The sequence below is a fragment of the Anomaloglossus baeobatrachus genome, chromosome 6 (genome assembly GCF_048569485.1).
Source record: "Anomaloglossus baeobatrachus isolate aAnoBae1 chromosome 6, aAnoBae1.hap1, whole genome shotgun sequence".
Classification (NCBI taxonomy): Eukaryota; Metazoa; Chordata; class Amphibia; order Anura; family Aromobatidae; genus Anomaloglossus; species Anomaloglossus baeobatrachus.
The window spans coordinates 251,505,160-251,522,967 of NC_134358.1; the positions used below are offsets into that span (position 1 = coordinate 251,505,160).

Consider the following 17,808-nt stretch of genomic DNA (forward strand, 5'->3'; position numbering starts at 1 on the left):
TATTGCTCCTTGTGTTCCCAGCCCTCCCATTTGCCCAAACAGAGGTTTCTGACCACATATGGGGTATCACCGCGCTCATAAGAAAGTGGGTAACAAGTTTTGGGGTCCATTTTGTTGTGTTATTTCTTCTAAAATTGATTACATTTGGGGTAAAGCAACATTTTTAGGTAAAATTTTATTTTTTGCTTTTTTCATTCCACATTGCTTTAGTTCCTGTGAAGCACCTAAAGGGTTAATAAACTTCTTGAATGTGGTTTTGAGTACTTTGAGGGGTGCAGTTTTTAGAATGGTGTCACTTTTGGGTATTTTCTGTCATCTAGGCCTCTCAAAATCACTTCAAATGTGATGTGGTCCCTAAAAAAATGGTTTTGTAAATTTTGATGTAAAAATGAGAAATTGCTGATAAACTTTGAACCCTTCTAACTTCCTAACAAAAAATATTTTTTTTTCCAAAATTGTGCTGATGTAAAGTAGACAAGTGGGAAATGTTATTTATTAACTATTTTGTGTCACAGAACTCTCTGGTTTAACGGAAAAAAAATTCAAAAGTTGAAAATTTCAAAATTTTCAAAAATTTTGCCAAAATTCATATTTTTTCACAAATAAACGCAAAAAATTTTGTCCAAAATTTGGTACTAAAATGAAGTCCAATATGTCACGAAAAAACAATCTCAAAATCAGTGGGATCCGTTGAAGCGTTCCAGAGCTATAACCTGCTAAAGTGACACTGGTCAGAATTGCAAAATTTGGTCTGGTCATTAAGGTGAAAATTAGCTCCGTCACTAAGGGGTTAAGGGAATAAAAGACCAAAATAGATAAAAGGCAGGATTGCATGCCAAATAGTTCACAACACAAACACCTGAAATGATTTGTCATCTGTGTAATTACCATCAAATCTATGTGAATGGCAATGCAACAGTCTCGGCGTCATTTAGGCCCCGATTCCTCAAGGCCGGTGGTGTTTGTCTTGATGAGGAGACATGCTAGAGTTAGCCGTGCCTGATCCATGAAGAGGTGCACGCCTTTCCATGTGTCTGGAGCATAAATACACCAATAGCCACAATCTGTATGTAGGGACTTAACACATCAATCAATAAACTAATGACCCTGGAAAAAAAAAACACAAATGCAAGCCCACGAAGAAAAAATATCAGTTTTATTTATACAATTTTAAAATAAAAAGAAGTAAAGGGAATAAGCCCAAAACAGGTGAGTAAAACAAAGAAATATAGAATGGAGACTCCTGGCATGCAGTAAGAAGGTGAGCAGTAATGTACATAAAAATAAGCTCACAATACAAAGGGATGTGACAATGATCACAATTCATATGAAGTGTGTGTGTGTGTGTGTGTGTGTGTGTGTGTGTGTGTGTATATATATATATATATATATATATATATATACACACACACACACATAAGGAGGTGTGTGTATGTAATTATTTATATTATATAAACATAATATATATATATATATATACATATATATATATATATATATATATATATATATATATATATTATGTTTATATAATATAAATAATTACATACACACACCTCCTTATGTGTGTGTGTGTATATATATATATATATATATATATATATATATATATATATATATATATATATATATATATATATATATATATATATATATATATATATATATATATATATATATATATATATATATATTATATACATATATATATATATATATACACACACATAAGGAGGTGTGTGTATGTAATTATTTATATTTTTATATATATATATATATATATTATATTATATTATACACATAATGAGGTGTGTGTGTGTGTATACACAATATGTAAAAAATCCCTAATATCATAATAATACTTAAATAGAGCCCATAGGAGAATGAAATGCCCTATTAGAGAACCATAGGCAGCTATGAAGTTAGACTAAAACAGTCTAAAAGTGAAATGCATAACTGTTAAAGGCACAAACCCAATGTATTGGGACCTACTTGTAAGGAAAAAGAGTAAATTAAATCCAGTCACCTATAAGTGATAGATAAGCACACCTGACGCGCGTTTCAAGCTGAAATGCTTTGTCCTGGATGAATATATTAGGTTTGAGACTTTAACTGCATTTCACTTGCTGACCATTCTAGTCTACCTTCATCGCTTCCTATGGTTCTCTAATTGGGTAATTCGTTCTAATATGGCACTATTTAAAGGAAATCTGTTAGCAGGTTTTTGCTATCTCATCTGACAGCAACATAATGTAGGCAAGGAAATTCTGAATCCAACAGTGTATTACTTAGATTACTGGCTGCAGCTGTTCTCACACAATCAAGGAATTGAGTTTTAAGCGTGTAGCAGAGCTGAGACAGCTGTCCTGCCCCCACCTGGCTATCAATGGAGATTGGGCATTGACAGTGAGGTGTCAATTACAGCAGAGGGCATGCCGGACTGCTATGCACATGTATTTCTAGTCCACTAATGTTAATCACAGGGTAATAAAGACTTTAGTTTAAGTAGACAATTGCACAAACAGAGATGAGAGAGGCATAGTTGCTTTTTGTTTTTTAATGAAGATGAGAGGACCCATGGATGTTCGGAGGGGCTGGTGCCGCTTGTCTTGAGTTATTTCATGGCAATTCAACATTAGAATTAGTTCACACGATCATACAATATAAAAAAAAATCAGTTTCATCCTTAAAACCCGTCCATGTGCAGTCTGTCTTGTTTTTGTGGGGGTTTTTTTCAGCAGTTGCTATTAATAATCTACAAGACCATGTACAGTTTCCTATGGGAAAAACTCACAATGCTTCTGTAAAAAATGGAACCTTTTTGTTTTTTTGTTTGTTTTTTTTTTAGTGCACAGGTATACTTGAATGGATGAGTCTCATCCGATTCAGGAAAGAAATTACTGCATGGTGCAATTTTATTTTATATTTTTCTGTACACGCAGATCCGGGGAAAAAATTGCTCACCTTTATTACGCCACTGAATATAATTAGTCCGAATATGATAAAAAACATTTACGGACAGCACTAGGACCAAAAACCATGTGAATGAGCCCTCATGTAGAGGGGGGGGGGATGAAAAGTGGGTTCATGCTACAGATTCCCAGCTGTGCTTGTAGAACCTGAGCTCTTGTAGTGTGGGTCCAATAACACATAATAATAGTTTAGATTAATGCGTACCTCATTGGACAGCCCTTGCACACAAGTCCTTGTTCACTTAAAATTTTGGATGCCTCATTGGCTAAGACTAGATTTACCCACAGGGCGCCATGTCTTAGAGACAGACAGGTAGAAACCTTCACCCTCCGCTCAAAAAGGAAAAAAAAAAAAAAATACTGATCAACATCACAAACCACAGATGATACTAAAGTATTAGTGTAAATTTAAACACAGCGGATTTGTTTTTTTTTTTTGTTGTTGTTTATTTTTTACAGAAATTGTCACATTTAACAGGACTTGAATGAATCCATGTGGTTACTCTCATACTGAAATTCATGATTTGGTTATTTGCAGGAATTTTGTTTTTGTAACAAATCCGCAACTGAATTTGCCCTTACTGAGGTGGAGCTATAACTACAAATGTCTACATCCAGATCCTTACATTGTTTGTTTTATAAGGGCGTATTACTTTTAAGTTATATATTACTCGTACCATCCTTGTAAAACTTGACCTATGAACAGAATTAGTGAAATTTGACCTTTGGCCACAACATTTGTTAATATCTGATTTCTCTGACTTCAGGGAACTAAAGCCAGCGTTAAGCGACTCATATAAAGATGACAGAAGTCGGACACTCACCGAGGAAGTACAAAAACAATTTCAACAAGGTAAAACAATCTAATGAGCTAAACAGAATTTGCTTAAAGGGAATCTGTCACCAGGTTTTTCCTATGTAATCTGAGAGTATCCATGATATAAGGGCTGAGTGCATGATTCCAGGGATATGTTACTTACCTGTCTGTGTGTTGCTGTTTCAGTGCCATCAGTGTTTTATCAGCACGGTATGGTAATAGGACATGCTGTCTTGTGCTTCCTAGTCCAACCATGCCCCCACCACTGATTAGCAGCTCTGTCAATATACAATATACACAAGAAGTGTTTAATCAGTGGTGTGGGCGGGGCTATAGAGGTCCGCATTCCGAGCTCTACATCTGCAGCCGAGAAAACTGTCTCACTGCTGCACCCAGTAAACTAAGGGTATGTGCACATGTTCAGAATGAAAAATGTTGTAAAGACCCCTTTACACACTGCAACATCGCTAGCGATATCGCTGTTTTGTGACGTAACAGCGACCTCCCCAGCAACATTGCAGTGTGTGACACGCATCAGTGACCTGGCCCCCGCTGTGAGATCGCTGATTGCTACAAATCATTCAGGACCATTTTTTGGTCCTTTTGTTTCCCGCTGCGCAGCATGCATCGGTGTTTTTGACACATGCATCGGTGTGTTTGACATTGTTAGCGACTTAGAACCCAGTCGGTAGGCGTGCTATAGCGTTCCCTTTCCCGCCCCCTTACCTCCAATTGGTGGTCGCTGTTGCGTTCTGATTGGGCGGCTTTCACTGAAAAGAAGGCAACTTTATTGCTTCCGTCCTTTGTTTTAAAGCTACCTTGTTCCTGAGCGTGCTGGTTTGCGGATCATTAGAGAGTTCTCCAGTCTGCAATACTATAAAGCCTATACGGTAAGCATTATTTGATTGAAGCTGTATCGATGCTGTATAGATAAACCAGTGTGGAGTCACCACACAGAGAACTCTACAAAGATCCGCTAAGCAACAGAAGCTCAGGAACAAAGGACATACAAGCGCGACTTTTGACAATCTTTCCAAGCTCGAGGTCGCCAACAAGAATGTACTAGCGATCACCAATCGGAGCTGAGGGGCGTGTAAAAAGGACACCTAGGTGGCTTCAGTGCCAAACACCACGCCCCTAACATAGGTGTGAGTCGTCAAATAGCTGCTGTGTGACACGTCCCCAACAACCAGCGAGGTCGTTCTGCACGTCCGAATCGCTGCTGCGTCGTTAGACAGATCTACCTGTTTGACAGCTCACCAGCGACTGTTTAGAGACTTTCCAGCGATCCCGGCCAGGTCGGGATCCCTGGTGGGATCGCTAGAAAGTCTGTGTGTAAAGGGGCCTTAAGAGTTGAAAACTGAAATGAAAGAAACCTGCTGTTTGATTCCTATTATCATTTTTTTTAGAATTGTATGTTTTTGGTTTTTTTAGTCGCATAAGCTTATGAATTTGCTCTTACAGAAACACCCCAATAATTTTTTTTCCCCACCTAAAACCTGTGTTAATGTTAGTGTACTGTAGCATCAGTATTTGTTTAATATACTCATCTATTGCCATCTTCTCCGGTATCTGGCATCACTCCGCTCCTCTTCTGAGTCACGTGACACCAATTCAGACTCTCTGATTACACCACATGAAAAAAAAACATTCCTGAATTACTGTTTCTTCATGTTTCTGCCTCACAAGAAACAGAATAGAAAGCGATTAAAATATTATGTGGCCCAAATTGGTACCAATTAAAACTTCAACTCATCCCGCAAAAAACAAGCCCTCACATGACTGTCGGAGAATAAAAAAAAACTATTGCCTTCAAAATCCGGTGATGCTAAAAAACATTTTATTTTTGTAAAAAAGCGTTTTTTAGTGTTATAGTAGCCAAACCTGAAAAAAAAACTATAAAAATATAATATCGCTGTAATTGTACTGACCAGAGGAATAAAGGCGAATCAGATATACCACACATTAAACGGTGTAAGAAATTAAATATATAAAGCTAATTCTTCAACTGCTGTTGATTTGTTTTTTCTACCTCCCAAAAATCGCAGTAAGGCTCTGCTCATCTTTATCTAGCGCTCTATTCTGAGTGCTCATATCGGGGATTACATGTAAATCTCTGAAAAAACGTGATTCAGACAAAATTCTCAATGGAAAATTCACTGTAATGAGGCAGAGGGAGTCACGTTGAACTTCCGTCTGTCCTGTAGTGTGGAGGTGTTCATATTTTTACATGTCTTTTTAGGCGTGCACAAAAGTGTGGTCATAAACAGTTTTGTTCACCTTTGAAAAGACAGACACTGTTGAACAGAGGGAAAACTGAGTCCGGAGTAACTCTACTGGCTTAATATAGTGAATGGATCCCTCGGGGGTTTCACCTGAATCAAAGATGTAGAAGGAAACATTGATGTAAGTGCTCAGCATAGAGCACAAGATACATGGGAGCTGATGCAAAATGTTCCGTACCAAAATCGCCGCCAAATAGCATTCAACTCAACCCACAAAAATACAAGTCCCCACTTAGGTCCATCATTTGTTAACAGAAATATAGGAGGCTTCCACGTTACTGGTAGTGTGTCGCCCTGGACAAGCCAGGGGCCACAGGTAACAACACACACACACCCCCAGCAGTTCACAACAGACATCCCCAGTGAAACCTGATTCCTTCCCTCGGGTTCAGACAGACACACTAGGTGGGCGGAGTCAAGCAGATAGGCACGCCCACCGAAGAGTCTAGCTGGCCTGAGGCAGGAAGCAGGTCCAGACAAGTCTAGGAGAGGAAGAGAGAGGAGGTCTGCAGAGAGGCAGATGCAGACTGGGGCCTAGGTTGGAGCCTAGGGCCCTCGTGCAGAGAGTGAGGCAGACGGTAGTGGCCGTCTGCAGGGAGCCGGGCAGACAGTTGGTGGAACCGTAGGTAGCCGGGGCTGGGCGGTGGCCCACCGGTACTGAATCTGGGAGCCAGCTGGAAACCGGAGCGCAGGAGGAGCGTACGGAAGGTGCAGGAAAGGACTTACATTACCAACCTGGGGTCAGGGGAAAAACACCGCAGCCGCCTGTGGGACCCATCCATCCAGCTGTTTGTTTCAGCAGAGACTCTATGTGCATCATTGGGCTGAGTGAGTACCACCGTGCCGTGCGGCACAGCGCTGCCCCCGCGACCCTGCACCTCACCAGGCCCCGTAACCCGCCTGCCATCCATCCCTACCCCATCACCGGGCCCCAGGACAACCAACCCCCCCCACCCACGGAGGGGAGAAATAACAACCAAGCTGCTCCCTGTCACCGCTCCCGGGATCCCCGTCCAGAGCAGCGGTGGTGTCACCATTATCACCACAACCGTGGGTGGCGTCACGGACAATAAATCCCCACAATCAAATCCCCTTTTCACTCACAGGCGAGGAGCGCCGCTCGAGTCCCCAGGATCCGGCCCACCGCTCGAGCCACCACCGAGCAGCAGCAGCCGCAGCAGGAGCGGCAGCCGGACCCGAGCAGTGGGAGAGCGCAGCGTCCCCTCCTCCGCCCGCGACAGTAGCACAAAGGCTCTGGAATAACGTTATGGCTTCCCCCTCTCAAAAAAGAAATGCATCAAATTCTGCTCTCCCAAATCCAAATGCCCCAAATCTTTCTGATCCCCATAATGTGCCTAAACCACAGTTACCATCCACGTTTGGCATTGTTGTAGTGAGGAGAGTCTGCTTAATTTACAGGGTGCAGCTGTACAGGAGCATGACCTGGACACATTGTACGAGCACTACAATGTACTGGGCATGACAAGGGTTTATGTGCAATTTTTAATTCTGCAACATTGACTGCGTTTGACACTATGGGTGTTTTCTGGAGACTAAATCATAACTACAACCATAAATGAATTCCCAGAGGGGTGTAATTTTCAAAATTTGGTCACTTTAGGGGATTTCTTCACTTCTGCCACTTAGGGGTTCTGCAAATGAAGTCTGCAAACTATTCTTGGAAAATCTGTGCTCCAAAAATTAAATGGTGCTCCTTCCCTCTCGAGCCTTGTGGTGCAGCTAAACAGCACTGTACAGTCACCTGTTGGGTATTGCCACGTTCAGGAGACGTTGTATAACACATTATGGGGCCTTTTTTACCTATTGCCCTTGTAAAAAAATTGTAAATTTGCAGATAAAACAACATTTTAGTGGTAAAAGTGTAATTATTTTTTCTTCACCTCCCAATAGTGTAACACACCTGTGGTGTCCATATGCTCACTGAACCGTTGGATGAATTCATTGAGGGGTGCAGTTTGTAAAATGGGGTCATTTGTTGGGAGTTTCTGCTGTTCTGATACCTTACGGGCTCTACCAATGTGACATGGCACCCGCAAACTATTCCAACTAAATCTGAACTCAAATATGGTGCTCTTTCCCTTCTTCACTTTGCACTGTGCCTCAAAAGTAGTTTTCGACCACGTATGAGGTACTGGGGTACTCAGGTGAAATTGCACAACAATTGTAGGGTACATTATCTCCTGTAACTTGTGAAAATGAAAAATTTGGGGTTAAAGCAACATTTGTGTGGTTAAAAATGTATTTTTTCATTTTCACGGCTCAACATTATAAAATTCTGTGAAGCACCTGGGGGTTCAAAGTACTTACCAAGTATCTAAGTTCCTCAAGGTGCTTAGTTTTCAAAATGGGGTCACTTGTGGGGGAAACTCCACTGGTTAGGCACCTTAGGGGCTCTCCAAAAGCGACATGACATCCACTAATGATTCCAGATAATTGTGCATTTAAATGGCACTCCTTCCCTTCTGAGCCCTGCCGTGCACCCAAACAGTAGATTAACACCACATATGTGGTATTGGCATGTTCAGGAGAAATTGCACACCAAATGGTGCTGTGCATTTTTTTCCTGTAACACTTGTGAAAATGAAAGATTAGAGGTTAAAGCAAGATTTTTGTGGGTTTTTTTTAAAAAAAAAAAAATTCTTTCATTTTCATGGCTCAACATAGCAAAATTATGTAAAGCATCTGGGGGTTAAAGGTGCTCAGCAAACATCTAGATAAATTTCTTCGGGGGTCTAGTTTCCAAAATGGAGTCACTTGTGGTGGAGCTCCACTGTTTAGGTTCATCAGGGGGTGTCCAAACACAACATGGCGTCCGCTGATGATTCCAACTAATTTTGCATTCAAGTAAAATGACGCTCTTACACTTCCGAGCCTTGCCATGCCCCCAACCAGTAGCTTTCCACCACATGCGGGGTATCAGTATACTCAGGAGTAATTGCACAACAACATGTGTGGTGCATTTTATTCTGTTATATTTGTGAACTTACAAAATGTGGGGCTAAAGTAACATTTTTGTGGGAAAAAGTAAATTTTAATTTTTTTCCTTTCACATTGCTTTAGTTCTTTTGAAGCATCTAAAGGGTTTCGAGCAGTTTGAGGGGTGCAGTTCATAGAATCGTGTCGCTTTTCGGTATTTTCTGTCACCTAGGCCTTTCAAAGTCACCTCCAATTGTGATGTGGTTTGTAAAAAAAAAATAAAAAAAATGATTTTGTTGTAAAAATGAGAAATTGCTGATGAACTTTGAACCCTTCTAACTTCCTAACAATAAAAATGTTTCAAAAATTGCACTGATGTAAAGTAGACATGTGGGAAATGTTATTTATTAACTATTTTGTGTGACCTAACTCTCAGATTTAAGGGTATAAACGTTAGAAAATTGGAAAATGTTGCTAAATTTCCAAGATTTTCACAAATAAGCTAAAAAATATTGTGCTAAATTTACCACTAACATGAAATACAATATGTCACGAAAAAGACTCAATTACCGGAATCCGTTGAAGTGTTCCAGAGTTATTACCTGTCAAAGTGACACTGGTCAGAATTGAAAAAAATGAACGGGTCATGAAGGTGAAGACCAGGCTTGGGCATGAAGGGGTTTCATTAAATCTGTGTGCGTGTAGTGTGATTGTATTTATATACTCACCTACTGCCTTTTTCTCCGGGATCCAGCAATGACTTTTCGGTTTCTGTGTATGAGCCAGAATTCTTTTATAGTGACAGACTATGGGGCCTCGTCTGATGCTCAATAGACTTACATTGTAAAAGTCACTTGCAGGTAACGCAGAGCGTAGGGTGACCCTGAGAGATACTGTTAAGCGGTGACATCAGTGAGAAGAGGAATAGAACTGAGCTGGATCCCGGAGAAGACAATGGTAGTTGAGTAGATCAACACATACAATCTACACTACAAGCACATGTCCAGAGACTTAGGGTACCTTCACACTTAGCGATGCAGCAGCGATCCGACCAGCGATCTGACCTGGTCAGGATCGCTGCTGCATCGCTACATGGTCGCTGGTGAGCTGTCAAACAGGCAGATCTCACCAGCGACCAGTGAACAGCCCCCAGCCAGCAGCGACGTGCAAGCGACGCTGCGCTTGCACGGAGCCGCCGTCTGGAAGCTGCGGAGACTGGTAACTAAGGTAAACATCGGGTATGGTTACCCGATGTTTACATTAGTTACCAGCGCACACCGCTTAGCTGTGTGTGCAGGGAGCAGGGAGCCGCGCACACTGAGCGCTGGCTCCTTGCTCTCCTAGCTACAGTACACATCGGGTTAATTAACCCGATGTGTAATGCAGCTACATGTGCAGAGAGCAGGGAGCCGCGCACACTGCTTAGCGCTGGCTCCTTGCTCTCCTAGCTGCTGTACACATCGGGTTAATTAACCCGATGTGTACAGCAGCTACATGTGCAGAGAGCCGGAGCCGGCAGCACAGGCAGCGTGAGAGCTGCAGAGGCTGGTAACTAAGGTAAATATCAGGTAAGCACCTTGGTTACCCGATGTTTATCTTGGTTACAAGCTTACCTCAGCTGTCAGACGCCGGCTCCTGCTCCCTGCTCGCTTCATTTGTCGCTCTCTCGCTGTCACACACAGCGATCTGTGTGTCACAGCGGGAGAGCGCCTTTGAAGAAAACGAACCAGGGCTGTGTGTAACGAGCAGCGATCTCACAGCAGGGGCCAGATCGCTGCTCATTGTCACACACAGCGAGATCGCTAATGAGGTCACTGCTGCGTCACAAAAAGCGTGACTCAGCAGCGATCTCGGCAGTGAGCTCGCTGTGTGTGAAGCACCCCTTAATGAAAAAAAACCAACAAAATCTCATGGGAGGGCTTTATTTAGAGGAATTTCCCAGTTTCAAGATTTCATTATGTAGTAAGTGTAATAATAACACTGGGAAACAACATTTTTGTTGCATCCACAAAAACACTTTTTCTTCTAATTCAAATTTGCTTATCTCAAATCTCAGATTCATTTTTTCTCTGTAAGCTATAGTGGTGTTTGTTTGTTTTTTTACAATTCAAGATTTTAGATTTTCATCTCATTATACAAATTTCAACAATTAGTTTAACATAATAAAGTAGAATGTCTTCTTGGGCATCATCTTTGTCAAAATTTAATAATGTAATGCAGTAAATACACTAAAACATATGATAGCATCAGATTTTGTCTACAATTTTGAAATGGAACATATTAGAACACTTACTTTAATCATAAAATTTGTGCAAAACGTATTTAAATTCTATTCAGGCAAAAATTTGCATTTGTACCTGTTGCAATTTGTATACTTTAATGCACCAGCAGTAGTCTGCCATCATATTTTTGTCCAATCGCCCCTGATAACGCCCTTCCATCGTCTTCAGATCTTGATGAAAGCATTCTCCCTGCTCATCGCTAACAGCTCCAAGATTTTCGGGAAACTTATCAAGGTGACCAGAAAGTGAATCTTAACGCTCATGTTACATCCAATTTTGCGGGAAGCCGACAGCATTCTTTGAATGAGAACCATTTTAAGATCTACACAAATGATTCAGTTATACTTGAGTAACTTGAGGACAACTTTTATGTCATTATAATCTTCGCGCAGATGAGTTGAATGACCAATTGGAATCGCTGCATAAATAAACATTACCGTTATGTAGAAGAACACATTTTAGAGTCCGTTTAGAGCTGTCAAATAGCCTCCATTCTGTTGGACTGTAAGTGGTAACACCTAGCTGGCTGAGATGACTACTGATCTCATGACAGAAAACAAAGTGTTTGTCTTTGGGAAAAAAGTCCACACAAATTTTGTTCACGCTTCCCAAAATGGGATACTTCAGCTGACCGGTGAATTACATTATTTTCTTGAAGCCTAGAGGCTATTAACTCAGCTGCTTTATTTGATGGGCCCAAATCTCTTACTAAATCATTCAACTCAAATTTGGTAAACTGCTGAGGGGTTAATGACTGCTTGGCATCAGAAGACCCTTCAGATTCTACATTAGTTTCCTCATGCTTCTTATCAAAATACATTTTATCAGCATGTTTACTTTCTTCGTCTTTACAAGAAATAAAACCATTGAAAACTGGAACCGAGAGTGTCTCGGAGTGTGGGATAGGACGTATTGCTTAACGACTATTAAGATATGTAATCATGTGCCGCATTTTCTTGCCAATGCCCTTTGTGTGGATCAGACAGAAAGAACAGTCACTGCTGTGGTCCTTAGGTTCACTCCAAACCATGGAAATACCATAAGGCATTCCTTTGCGTTTTCCTTTTAGTCCAGTCATGAAGCATTTCCTCACAATTATGACACACAATATGAGAAGCCCAATTCTTGTCTTGATCACGAAGAGGAACTTGAAAATAGGCAATATACAGTTAGGTCCAGAAATATTTGGACAGTGACACAATTTTCGCGAGTTGGGCTCTGCATGCCACCACATTGGATTTGAAATGAAACCTCTACAACAGAATTCAAGTGCAGATTGTAACGTTTAATTTGAAGGTTTGAACAAAAATATCTGATAGAAATTGTAGGAATTGTACACATTTCTTTACAAACACTCCACATTTTAGGAGGTCAAAAGTAATTGGACAAATAAACCAAACCCAAACAAAATATTTTTATTTTCAATATTTTGTTGCGAATCCTTTGGAGGCAATCACTGCCTTAAGTCTGGAACCCATGGACATCACCAAACGCTGGGTTTCCTCCTTCTTAATGCTTTGCCAGGCCTTTACAGCCGCAGCCTTCAGGTCTTGCTTGTTTGTGGGTCTTTCCGTCTTAAGTCTGGATTTGAGCAAGTGAAATGCATGCTCAATTGGGTTAAGATCTGGTGATTGACTTGGCCATTGCAGAATGTTCCACTTTTGCTACTGGGTAGCTTTGGCTGTATGCTTGGGGTCATTGTCCATCTGTACTATGAAGCGCCGTCCGATCAACTTTGCGGCATTTGGCTGAATCTGGGCTGAAAGTATATCCCGGTACACTTCAGAATTCATCCGGCTACTCTTGTCTGCTGTTATGTCATCAATAAACACAAGTGACCCAGTGCCATTGAAAGCCATGCATGCCCATGCCATCACGTTGCCTCCATCATGTTTTACAGAGGATGTGGTGTGCCTTGGATCATGTGCCGTTCCCTTTCTTCTCCAAACTTTTTTCTTCCCATCATTCTGGTACAGGTTGATCTTTGTCTCATCTGTCCATAGAATACTTTTCCAGAACTGAGCTGGCTTCATGAGGTGTTTTTCAGCAAATTTAACTCTGGCCTGTCTATTTTTGGAATTGATGAATGGTTTGCATCTAGATGTGAACCCTTTGTATTTACTTTCATGGAGTCTTCTCTTTACTGTTGACTTAGAGACAGATACACCTACTTCACTGAGAGTGTTCTGGACTTCAGTTGATGTTGTGAATGGGTTCTTCTTCACCAAAGAAAGTATGCGGCGATCATCCACCACTGTTGTCATCCGTGAACGCCCAGGCCTTTTTGAGTTCCCAAGCTCACCAGTCAATTCCTTTTTTCTCAGAATGTACCCGACTGTTGATTTTGCTACTCCAAGCATGTCTGCTATCTCTCTGATGGATTTTTTCTTTTTTTTTCAGCCTCAGGATGTTCTGCTTCACCTCAATTGAGAGTTCCTTAGACCGCATGTTGTCTGGTCACAGCAACAGCTTCCAAATGCAAAACCACACACCTGTAATCAACCCCAGACCTTTTAACTACTTCATTGATTACAGGTTAACGAGGGAGACACCTTCAGAGTTAATTGCAGCCCTTAGAGTCCCTTGTCCAATTACTTTTGGTCCCTTTAAAAAGAGGAGGCTATGCATTACAGAGCTATGATTCCTAAACCCTTTCTCCGATTTGGATGTGAAAACTCTCATATTGCTGCTGGGAGTGTGCACTTTCAGCCCATATTATATATATAATTGTATTTCTGAACATGTTTTTGTAAACCGCTAAAATAACAAAACTTGTGTCAGTGTCCAAATATTTCTGGACCTAACTGTATGCATGTGTTACAAATGATGAAATATTGCGCCTTTTGATGTTGAAGTGTATAACAGCCACATATATAAACAGAAGGTGTCAGGACTATTCTTACATTTACAACTACTCGAGAAAGCCATGATTAAATCTAAAAACAAAATAATACTGTTTTATCAGATAACCAAAATGTGACAACAGGTCCTCTTTAATTGCCTTGTGGTCTTGTTCAATCCAAGAGTCGTTGCCCTTTAACTCTAATTTAAAAACCAATGCATGCCATATACTATAACAAGAAGAAATTAAAGTTGTCAAAAAAAACTAGAGCATGCAGCAAAAAATGGATTTCGGATTTGGAATGAGTGATGCAGAAATATATAGAAAAAATTCTAAAACTGTTGCCCAGTTAAATATTAGCACATACCTCCAGTTAGACATGTAGTATAGTTTTCCTGATATAGTACTTACCTCATACATGCCTTTAGTTGCTCGTGGTCGTAACTATGGACACCTAACTTGCTGCTATGCAATATGAATAGAAGTCCATTTATTCAATCTTGATTACAATGTACACTCCCTGACAGAAGTTCTGTCGCTTATCCATGTTATGTAAATAAAAGCTTATAACCTGACTTTAAATTCATCCATTGGTTTCATAAATTACTGTTTTCAAAGCTGAAACCCTCCCAAATTTGGTTTAGGTTATGAAAATAAAGTTGCTGCAAAGCTGAAATATTGATCATTTAATGAACATAGGTCAGATTTTGGCAAGACAAAAATCTTGTCGCCCACAGAAAGTAATGTGAAATTCAAACAAATAATTAACTTGTAATACAAAGATATGTTGTATAACATTGGTGAATGAAGTTGTGGTGCTATTAGAGCCATATTTAATATTTTGTGTTACTTTCATGAGCTATAAGTACTGCATCCTTGCGATTCAACAATGATTGATTCATGCAATTTATTTATGACGTCATCTGGAATAGCAAAGAATACAGTCTTACATGCCTCCCAGAGTTCATCTAGATTCTTTGGTTTTGTCTTCCAAGCTTCCTCTTTCATCCCACCCCAAACATGCTCAATGATGTTCATGTCTGGTGACTGGACTGGCCAGTCCTTGAGCACCTTGATCTTCTTTGCCAGGAGGAACTTTGTTGTAGAGATGGATGTATGAGATGGAGCACCATCCTGCTGCAGAATTTGACCCCTTTTATGACTGGGAATGTAAGAGGTAGCTAATGCGTCTTGATATTTTAGGCTGATATTGCCTTCCACCTTACAAATGTTTCGCACACCCCCAGACCATGATCTTTCCACCACCAAACTTAACTGTATTCTGGGTGTATTTTGGATCATACAGGCTCCAGTAGGTCTCCAGCAGTATTTGCGGAGGCTGTGGTGTAATTCAACTGAAGATTCATCAGAGAAATCCACCTTCTGACACTTTTCCAGCGTCCATCTGTTTAGCAGGCTGTGGGACCAGGCAAATGCCACACTTTTTTTAATTGCCTTCTGTTTAGTCCCAGCTTCTGGGCACTGATTCGACCATGGTGGCCATTTCGAGACAGAATCCTACAAACTGTTCTAGTTGACACAGGGACTTGAGGTGACCAGGCCTGTTGGAGCTCTGCTGCAGTGGAAGAGGGGCTGACTTTGGATTTTCTAACCAACAAACGTTACTCCTGAGCAGTTCTCTTGGGGGGGTCTGCCGGACCTGGGCTTGTCAAAAACATCTCCAGATCCCTTCAAATATTTTATTTTTATTCTTTGTACTTGACACTGAGGCGTATTAACCCCTTCACGACCAGCCGATTTTTCGCTTTCCGTTTTTTTTTTCGCCATTTTTTTTCTGAGAGACTTAACTTTTTTTTATTTTTCAGTCAGTATGGTCATGTGATGGCTCATTTTTTGAGGAACGAGCTGTACTTTTAAATTAAACCATAATGTTTACCATATAGTGTACTGGAAAACGGCAAAATTCCAAAAGCAGAAAAATTGCAAAAAAAGTTTGATAGTACTATTGTTTTTGATATATTTTATTCACTGTGTTCACTATATGGTAAAACTGATATGTGGATGTGATGACTCAGGTCTGTGCGAGTTCGTAGACATCAAACATGTATAGGTTTACTTTTATATAAGGGGTTAAAAAAAAATCGAAATTTGTTGGAAAAAAGTGGCGCACGTTTTATGCCATATTTTGTGACCCGTAGCATTCTCATTTTTCGGGATCTATGGCTCAGTGGTGGCTTATATTTTGTGTCTCGAGCTGCCATTTTTAATGGTATTATTTTTGCGCAGATGCTATGTCTTGATCACCTGTTATTGCATTTTGCGCAAAAGTTGTGGCAACAAAACGTCATTTTGGCGTTTGGAATTGTTTTGCCGCTACGCCGTTTACTAATCAGATTAATTTATTTTATATTTTGATCGGGCGTTTCTGAACACGGCGATACCAAATGTGTGTATATTTTTTATTGTTTTAACCCTTTAATTTTCAGTGGGGAGAAAGTGGGGGGGATTTGAACTTAGTGTTTTGGTTTTAATTTTTAAACTTTTTTTTTTTTTTTTACTTTTACTAGTCCCCCTAGGGGGCTATAACGATCAACAATCCGATCGCTCTGCCCTATTTGCTGATCACAGCTGTAAACAGCAGATACGCTTACTTTCTGCTTCACTGGGCTGCGGGCTGAGTGAAACCGAAAGTGACTCATGATAGCTACAGGCGTCATTACATGACCCTGTGCTACCATGACAACTACCGGAAGTCACGTGATCACGTCACTTGACTTCCGGTATCGGGCGGTAAGTAAAAGTTTACCGCAATTTATAATGGCGCTGTCACATATTGACAGCGCCATTTAAGGGGTTAAATGGCACAAGCAGATAACGATTCTGCTCATGCCTAGCAGGCACACATCTCAGCTATGAAAATCAGCTGAGATGTACACCGATCGCGGCATGCTGCCGGCAGCAGACCGCGGGCAGTAACATTATGACCGCTAGGACGTAATATTACTGCCCGCCGTCGTTATGGGGTTAAAGGTGCCAGCCACCTCTGCAGTGGATCTGGTCTTCAGCCTCTTGATAATCAAGGGTTTGGTCGCAGGGTGGATTTTTGGCATATTGTCAGAGGTCAAGTTGCAGTTCAAGTGAAGGTCTGGGGTGCTGGGTTTCTTTTTATACACACCCACCAATTTAACCGATCATTTAATTAGCACAGGTGAGGATGTAAACTAGAATTGGGTGCATTATATGACAAGGCAACAAATCTTTTGTCTTGCCAAAATCTGACCTTTCTGTGTTCATTAAATGATCAATATTTCAGCTTTGCAGCAACTTTATTTTCATAACCTATACCAAATTTGGGACGGTTTCAGCTTTCAAAATAGTAATTTATAAAACCAATGGATGAATTTCAAGTCAGGTTATAAGCATTTATTTACATAACATGGATAAGCGACAGAACTTCTGTCAGGGAGTGTAAGCCATGAAAAAAGCCCAATAGGTTCAGAACATGAGGAATAAAAACATCAGGCTGGCAACGCATCTCTGACCGGTATGGTCCTTAATGAATGCCTCATCATTTGGGAAGGGAATCATCAACTTTAGGGCATAGTCCCACACAGAGCAGGAATCTAGGCAGATGCTGCAAAAAAACAGTCCTGTGTAGATGAATGAAACTTATTGTCAGTCACAGAAATTTTGTTAATGTACTCTAAGGGAT

General features: G+C 40.7%; 1 protein-coding gene across 1 annotated transcript in view; it reads left to right on the forward strand.

Annotated features, from left to right (window-relative positions):
- The window catches only part of LOC142244275 (enoyl-CoA delta isomerase 2-like), a 52,492-nt gene that overhangs the window by 12,981 nt on the left and 21,703 nt on the right, over positions 1-17,808 (forward strand). Inside the window, exon 3 of the mRNA XM_075316485.1 lies at positions 3,740-3,825. Within this exon, the coding sequence (XP_075172600.1) occupies positions 3,775-3,825 (51 nt within the window). The 5' untranslated portion in view covers positions 3,740-3,774. The remainder of the gene's footprint in view (positions 1-3,739; positions 3,826-17,808) is intronic.